Source organism: Odontesthes bonariensis, chromosome 3 (assembly GCF_027942865.1).
Source record: "Odontesthes bonariensis isolate fOdoBon6 chromosome 3, fOdoBon6.hap1, whole genome shotgun sequence".
Taxonomy (NCBI): domain Eukaryota; kingdom Metazoa; phylum Chordata; class Actinopteri; order Atheriniformes; family Atherinopsidae; genus Odontesthes; species Odontesthes bonariensis.
In genome coordinates this window covers 20,728,332-20,737,163 of record NC_134508.1, presented here as the reverse complement: position 1 = coordinate 20,737,163, position 8,832 = coordinate 20,728,332, and the positions used below count along the sequence as shown (strand labels likewise).

General features: G+C 41.0%; 1 protein-coding gene across 2 annotated transcripts; it reads left to right on the top strand.

Annotated features, from left to right (window-relative positions):
* The first annotated feature begins 590 nt into the window (after positions 1–590).
* c1galt1lb (core 1 synthase, glycoprotein-N-acetylgalactosamine 3-beta-galactosyltransferase 1, like b) lies at positions 591–8,377 on the top strand. 2 transcript variants are annotated; one of them, XM_075460906.1, is made up of 4 exons: positions 591–1,116; positions 1,264–1,533; positions 4,279–4,943; positions 5,645–8,377. In XM_075460906.1, the coding sequence occupies exons 2-4, from the start codon at positions 1,308–1,310 to the stop codon at positions 5,954–5,956; spliced, it is 1,203 nt and encodes a 400-aa protein (XP_075317021.1). In that variant the 5' UTR covers positions 591–1,116; positions 1,264–1,307; the 3' UTR covers positions 5,957–8,377. The 2 variants fall into 2 exon arrangements, with proteins under 2 accessions (XP_075317021.1, XP_075317020.1); XM_075460905.1 differs by having other exon boundaries at positions 591–1,533.
* Positions 8,378–8,832: the final 455 nt, after the last annotated feature.

The window sequence follows — 8,832 nt, the reverse complement described above, 5'->3', positions numbered from 1 at the left end:
ATTTATATTTAAAAAATGTTAATGTTACACATTGGCTTTCTATTTGTATAGTCTCCTGATCCCCCCCCTATCTGCCTGGGATACTTTTCTTTGATGATATGACCAATCATCCCTTTCATTACAGTCAGTCTAGTCTGACTTTGTCCCCTCTTATCATCTGTTTACTTTAGTTTTGCAGTGTAGTTATACAATTAGAGACCACCTTACTACAAAATTACATCTGCTGGGCACCAGACTCCTTGGACCAAACCCTATCATCACATATAGAAACCTTTCGTGGGGGAATACAAATAAATAACAGATAGGAATCATTTGTGAGAAGGGCCAGAGGGGCAAAAAAGGAAACACATCCCAACAGACGTCACATCTTTTAATCAAAATACTTTATTCTGTTCACGTGTATTGCTTAAACTTTTGTTGTGAAGTGTCTCGTCGACTTTGTGTATCTGGCAATATAGAGATGGAGGGAGATTCAGACTGGACGACTTTTACTTGTGAAAATACTGTAAATATACGTCGGTCTTTTTTTGAAAAGTCTTACCACAGAGGGTTAACTCTAAGCCTTCTTTTCGCAATAATTTGACCGGAAGTAACGTTTTATCTGGACGGAAGAAAGCAGTCAGTCAAGTTAGATGTAGTTCATGTAGTGATGAGGGACAGTTTAACATTGTTGTTTTAATGTGCGGTGCGGTATCATGTGACAGCTCCGTCGGTCAGCTAGCTCTGTACAGTTTCCGTTAGCTCTGTTGCCGCGAGAGGAATAACTTAACACCGAAGTTAACGTTAGCAGCGTCGATGAAATAACGGACAAGCCAGTTAGCTTGCGCCAGCTATCCCAACAGCAAAGGAGCAAATGATTAACTCGACATGACTGTTAATTACGGCTCGGTTTTTTTTCTTCCGGGTAGTTTGTTTAGTGATTGTTTTGGTCAGCTCGCTCGTTGTTTTGTCACGCTAGGTGTTAACTTAGCATCGCTTTAGTATGGCTAGCTGAGCTGTTAACGTTCAGACAGGGAGCGCCAACATCCCAGCTTTCGCTGTTTAGAGTTTTTGTCGCCCGCTGCGAAGAAGTAGCTGTGGGACAAAACAGTTGCTATGGTGTGTGTGTTACCGCTGGTGAGTAAACCACACCTAAAACGGGGAGTGACACTTAACACTTGTCACTTTTGTCATTTCTTCGCTGACGCCATCACAGTAATTGGACGGTCACTACAGCTCGAAACCCTCACGTCCACCCTCTCCCTTTCCTCCCCTCATGTTCAGCTTCTGCTAAGTTGAACAACTGCTCATGAGACACCCGGTCCAGCATGAAGGCCTTGGCACCCAGATTCTCCTTTTATGCGGGTTTCGTCGTGGGAACCTTCACACTGTACGTGTTTCTGCGGCAGGTACGGTTTGAGAGGAGTGTGGCAGCGCAGCAGGCCAGCAGCTTAAACAAACTTCATGACCATCCGCAACAGTTTGAGGAAGAGAAGAAGATATGGAAGAAAGAGAGGTCCGCTCTTTTCAACCTGAAACACCCTCATCATATAGGTACGTAATGGAGAGGAAACATGTCCAAAAATGTTCGTCCCGACCAATTTAGACAGGTTTTAGTGCGCCTCAGCGAGTCACCGGATAACATTTAAGTTGCCTTTTCCAAGCTTCGTGTCGACGGTTTTATCTCTGTGGTCTTTGTATTTCCATGAGTAAAAGTACCTGCTCTGCCATGTGAAAATAGTTAAAAACAGGAAGTCTTTCTCGAAAATCCAGCATAGTCAGAAGTGCACGAGTATTGTCGGCAAGACGTAGTTTATTAAAGTAAAAGTGCTGCTTTGATCCATCTTGAGGGTTTTAAGTAAAGTCACAGCAGGTAGACCTGAGATGTCAACAGATGATTAATGGGAGAGGAGAGAAGGAAAAAAACAGCTCTGCTACACACATCTGTCCTACATTTTGTGCTTTTAACAGAGCTTAAACAAACACATGCTTTGTTTGTCGTAGATACAGTGTTGTCCTATGATCTGGTCTGATGATCATATAACAATGTAAACACTGGCAGAACAAACTTTATTGTTAGTTAGTTAGTTAGTTATATATAACCAATGTTATATCTATTATCTGTTATATCTCCCTGCTGATTCTTTGACAGCAGGCAAAACTGTACAGTAAATTCTGATACCACAGTACTCTAATCCCAAGAAGGACAACAAATGCAGTTCAATTTGTATTCATTAAATGGGAATGATTAATTTCGACTGGCAAGAGTCAATAAGTTATAGCTTCTCTTACACGTTATGTTAAAGTGTTAGTTCGCCATTTTGCACATTAAGCCCTGTTTGGGGGTATTCTGGGATGAGTTAGAGATGTTCTGATCACAATTTGGACAGTTGGTGCTGAACGGAGCATTTAGGTATCCACTGCTGCAGCCCCCCACCTTTGCATTGAGTCAATGACCACTCAAGCAAACAATCATAAAACGGCATTAAACTTTCGTTTGCAGAGACATGAAACTCACCGTGTGGTCTGTGGTGGACAGCGATATGTTGGCTCGAAAATCACCGCGAAATACGCTTCCAGAGAAGTTATATTACCATTATTGTCCGTCTTCATTGATTTGTATTGGTTTGACTAGTATTACTCCGCGCGCTGTATGTCGCTGGATGTCTTGCTGCTGCTATTCAACGGTGTCCGGAAAAATAGGTCCACCAAATGCTAAAACAACTGTTAGAAGGCACATTTCGCTGCGATTTTCGGGTCAACGTATCGCTGTCCACCACTGACCACACGGTGAGTTCCATGTCTTTTCAAACGAAAGTTTAATGCCGTTTTATGATTGTTTGCTTGAGTGGTCATTGACTCAATGCAAAGGTGGGGGGGGGGCTGCAGCAGTGGATACCTAAATGCTCCGTTCAGCACCAAATGTCCAAATTGTGATCAGAACATCTCTAACTCATCCCAGACTACCTAAAAACAGGGCTTAATGTGCAAAATGGCGAACTAACCCTTTAAAGAGTACGATGAATGCTCCCCCCCCCCGAAAATGGGTAAATAAGTTAAGTACACTGTTAGTCAGATGTTGTCTGAACTTTTGGGTTTCTTTCCAAATGTGCCTTTTTACGAAGTGACAACAGGCTCTAACAGTTCCCAGATTTGCGAGGTAGCCAGATATTTTCTCGTTTCGAAGATATTTTTTCCACTTTGTTGACAAGTGCAGGTTGTGTTTTTGGCTGATATCACGGATGTCACAACAGCTCTTTGCGTCACATATTGTACAAACAGGAACTTCATACATACCCCAGAAGTCTTTTCTCACTCATTAAGATATGTAGAATATCCATAACAATGTTATTTAAAACATTATTGATTTAAGTGTTCAAATGTTCACATTTTAATACCTCTGGGGTTTGTTGGGAGGTTTTTACAATCAGTGTGTTAATACATATCAAGCAATAAAGTTAGCTTTTTCCAGCTCAACAGGAACGATGGTTTCGGTAATACAAGGAAGCTTATATACTCGGGTATATAGTACGAAATCAGTTTTAATTCTGTGATTGTGGGTAGCTGTATTTAGTCTTTTACAGACTTATTACAAGTTTGCAAGTTTGATGCAAACCAAAGCATTTTTGTAACAGCTTTACTTGATGAAACAAAGCATAGATCATCACAATCTGCCATCATCATTAGACAGCTGTACAGTAGCTTTAAGCTTTCTTTACTTGGGAATTTGTGAACTGAAAGCATAAACGTACCCCAAGATTCAAGCCATAAAAATATATATATATATGCTCACAAACCAACTGTCACACATAGCCAATCTAGTTAAAGCAGTCACATAAGAATGTTTTTAAAGAGCCGTTTCTCAGGTGGAAGTGCCTTCAAATTTAAGCGCTCCTCATCAGTGAGGTGCACAGAACGGGAAACCTTCTTAGTTACCTGAAGTTACCGTCGACTTAAGAAACGGTGTCTGCTGTGATTTGGGACAGTGTTATTAAATATCTCTGCAACTCAAGTAGCAAGTATTTGCATTTTGGAGCTAGATGTTAAACGTGACCTTTACAGACAAGCTAATAATCAAGCCAATTTCCCAAATTTTTAGAGCAACTGTGGAATTGTTGTGGCGAGTTTTGAATGAACACGAGCGACAGTAATAGAAGTTTTCAATGAGAGTCTTGCCGTTCCAGTTCTTGTCTTTTAATTTTTTCCCCCAAATATCAAACGTCTTTATGAGAACATAAGTTGTTTTGGTCCAAAGGATGTTGAAGTGTAAAATGGTGTTCATGTTAATTTCCTAACCAGGTGAGGACAGCCGCATGGCCGATGACTTGTACAACAAGGTGCGTATTCTTTGCTGGGTGATGACTGGACCCAACAATCTGGAGAAGAAGGCTCGCCACGTGAAGTACACATGGAGCCGCCACTGCAACATTGTGGTTTTCATGAGCTCTGTGGATGACCCCGACTTCCCAACGGTGGGATTAGGAACAAAGGAGGGTCGCGATCAGCTGTACTGGAAAACGATCCGGGCCTTCCAATATGCCTATGAGCATCATGCCCACGAGGCGGACTGGTTCTTCAAGGCAGACGACGACACCTATTTGATTGTGGACAACCTGCGCTGGATTCTCGCAAACCACACGCCGGACGAGCCGATTTACTTTGGCCGAAGATTCAAGCCCTACACCAAGCAGGGATACATGAGTGGTGGTGCGGGCTACGTTCTGAGCAGAGAAGCCCTGCGGAGATTCGTAGATGGTTTTAAAAACAAAGTGTGCACTCACACTACCTCTGTAGAGGATCTGGCAATGGGGCAATGCATGGAGAAAGTCGGAGTGCTGGCAGGAGACTCCAGAGACACTGAACACAGGGAGACATTTCACCCCTTTGTTCCTGAGCAACACCTCACAGCCAAGTTCCCAAAGAGCTTCTGGTATTGGAGCTACTGCTACTACCCCATTGCAGAGGCAAGTACAGCAAAGTCTGTGGAATTTCTCTTAAATCCTGACAATCCTGCTAAAGTGTTACGAGGCGACCTCAGCGTTATTACAGGGATCTGCTGTTCTCTTTGAAGTGGTGCTGTACGAGGTAGTTATCCTTAGTCAGCGTATTACCTAAAGCCAATTGTGGTTTGCACATGTCTAATTTGGAGAAGCACACGGGAGTACCAACACAACCGTGAAGGAGTTTTTTAGATCCTTTTTCAATTCACATGCACTGTAATAATTTCCGTTGTTTGTAGAAAATGTTGTTGCTTACACATGTAATTTATTGCTTTTTTTTGCTGAGTCTGCTTTTCCAAATTTTGGATATGCTGACTACCACCTCTTGTAGCTAATGAACTGAGTATGAATAACAGCACCTTCACACTGCCCCACTTCAAAGATACCAAACTGTCAGTTTAATGTTTGAATGGATGTTTTTGTCTTCTCGTGGATGATGGTTATATGAATGTGTGTTTTTCTCATTGTTTGTTGACAAAAGCTCTGGTGTAAAGACTGTGCAAACAGACCAATGAATTATCTGCTTTCTTCTATTTATTAATCCAGCTTTACATCACTGAGCTTCCTTAATGGGCGCGAGTTAAAATTTGCACTGCTCACTAATACTGTGATTAGTTTTATTTACACAGAAAGTATGATACTTTCATGTCTTCTACCGTTTGCAGGGCCCAAAATGCTGCTCGGATCTGTCGGTGTCTTTCCATTATGTGGATGCAGCAGGCATGTATCTGTTGGAATACTACGCCTACCACCTGCGTGCCTTTGGCTACAAATACCGGTATCAGCCCCCCACCCCAAAGGGTTATACACTTGAACAGTCGAGTTCCTGGGATGCTGCAGAAAGACAACAGGAGTCTGCTTTTGAGGAGAAACAGCAGGGAGAGGGGGATAAGCCACCCAGGACTAACCTGAGACAGGATGCAGACCCCCCTCCTGTCGCTGCTAAAGACCCTCCTGCAGCTCCAGCAGGCAAATGACACCAACAGTGTGTGGGTGTGTTGAGGGAATGGGTGCTTCTAAATGTGTGCGGCTTGTCATTCTGATTATCATGGCTCATATTTCTTTAAAAGCAGAAAATTGGTCCAGTTGGATCTCGAGTTTCTCCACATGCAGGTGGAGTTTCCTGATGATGCTCGAGATGAAGGACTGCTGTTAATGTGAACTGTTCCTCAGACTTAAGACGTTGGTTTAAAACTTTTACCTTTTTATTTCAGTGTTTTGTATGTGGTTTTAACAAGTTTCTTCTTGAAGAGCTGGGGTCACTTTTCTTTAGGCTTTATTCGTTTTGAACTAAAGTGTTCAAGTATTTAACGACACATTTACAGATAAAAAAGAAGAAAAAAAAGCAGCTGCACCAGAGCTACCACTTTGTTTTTCCTGATTTGTTGGAGTAGTTTGACGTCATTCCACAGATAAAGAAACTGTCTGCCAGTGGGATGGTGGTCCTTTAGTTCCAGGTTGTTTTGAGCCGTCAGGCCAAATGGATCCCTTCAAAGAAGTGCAAATTTAGAGTTTCAGTCAGTCAGTTTGAGCATGAGCTACCTCCGCAAACGTGACCTTTTTTGACTGCATTCAAAAGCCTTTCGTCTTCTTCTCACAGTTACATTATGTCAGTTTTCTGTACAGAAATTTGTATTGACATTATCAGTCTAATTTTATTTACATTTATCTAAATGAAGATTTGTTTTACATGAAGGAAATATTATTTGTTTTGAATATTCAATTTTAATGTTTCTATGTAGAGGTTTATTCAGATGACCGGGGCTTTAAACTGTTATTGTTTTAGTAATGTTTCATGTTTGAGTTTTCCAAGAAAGGGTTAAAAAAAAAAAAAGAATAATCCTAAAAGACAAAGAAAAGCACCAAATCATTTACAAGTGTGAAGCAGGACCAAGTATTTTGTGCCATAAACAACTTATTGGTAAAAATCCCAATCGACTTCCTCACACTTTCAGCCTTGATTTAATGTTAAAGCAGTGAGGAATCCATGCAGTCGCCTCTTTATAATATGATATGCTTAGTGAAAACAAATCCTGTCGTTATTTTAAAATAACCAGTTTTTGTCTCGGCTCTCCTTTGAGACAAGTACAAAACTAGAAGAACAACAACATTTTATAAACATTATAGCCTTCACGAATGCTTTAATCTTTGATAATGGGTCTTAGACTGCATTAGTTTTTATCTAGGAGTAGCTATTAAACTGGGAGCTGTATGTGGATTCAGTATGTACCCTTACCAAAACAGTTGTTACATTTTTATAGATGAGCACGATTTGGATGTGTTCACATTTCTTATTGAGGCAGTCCTGGTACTTTCTATGAAAATTTGCAACGACCAGATTTTAGTCCAGTCTTTTGCTGCTTAGACAAACTGGTTGAGCGATTACTAAATTGGCGCACTCCCTCTCTGGAATGAACATTACTCCAAACCACCCGCAGAATCTAATAGTCTTTGTGCTTCTTTAAGCCGGCACTGGATACACACGCCTGACAGGTTTCCTGCCTCCTCCGCCCCCAGTGGACTCATAAGCTTGTGCCTTGTAAACTGAGATTGTATGAGCCGTCAGCTGCACACGTGACTTTGCACTGTGACATTACCCCAACGAGAGTTGAAGTGTCATTTCATTGAATCCTACAATTGTACTGTGTGTGGCCTTTTGGCAAGTGGATGACTTCTTCATGACAGGGATTTCATTGTTATTGTTATTCTTCTTCTTTTTCTGACATGTTTTAGTTTTCAACAGTGTTCCTTGATTTTAAAGTTGTCGTCAGGCCAGATCATTTCAAATTATTCACAACAGTTGCTTTACTAGTTCGTAACCAAACAAAGAGACACGGTGATGACCAAGTGCTGTCCGACGCATAATTCATTTGGGATTCAATGCACTTTTGAACGAAACAGTTGCCGTTTTTACTTTTAACCACTCGAAGCCTTTGTTTTCTTGCCTATCAGAATGCATTTTGTGTTTACACTCGTTTTTTCCCCTGTGTGAAGCGAGAGCATGTTTGTTCCCTTTTAATGTCTTTAAAACGGAAAAATTGAACTTTGAACCAAATCGGCATGTTTTACTTGATGCTTTCTTTTGAAACGAATGACCCTTTGTGCAACTATTCGATTTTTACTGACGTTTTGATGAAAAGGCTTAGTCTAGTTTGTGATGTCAGTGTTGCCTCACATCTAGTCCTTGACAATCTCACTTAAAAACTTTATCAAAGGGAAACCTGTACAGTACTGTATTTATGTTTGAAATGTGTTTATGTTGGTATGGACGTTTTAATTGAGTCGGTATCTTTAGGGTATGAATTAATTTGACAGCGTGTGAGCACACAGGTGGTGTGCAGGATAATTTCTAGTGGATGGTTCTTTAATCACTATAAATAAATGCATATTTTATTGTACATCTTGAGTCTTTTTAATGGACTGTACAACAGAGTTAATGCGGGGTTAATAAAGTTGCTCGTCTCTTTACAGAACAGCGTTGCTCATAGGAGGATGTGTGCTGTCGCCATTACGGGGAGAGGCTTGGATCCTGAGCAAAGACAAATAAGGTTTAAAGGTCAAAAAATAACGTCCAATTTTCTTTGTTTATTTTAAAGTGGATGTAGGTCAAAGTTTCTTACCTCGGCCCTCCATGATTGATGAATTGGCCTCCCCTCTTCAGCAAATGCCTCTGTGCAGATGGAAAAGCCGCACCTGCTGCACACAAACAAGTATCTGCCAATAATGCACTGTCACTGTTCAACATCAGCAGGAGGCATCTGCACTGGGCCTGATGTTTGGTAGTCAAATAAGTATTTCCCTAATCTTTTTCTGTTTTTTTGTTTTTTATTTGTTTGTATGTTTGTTTGTTTAT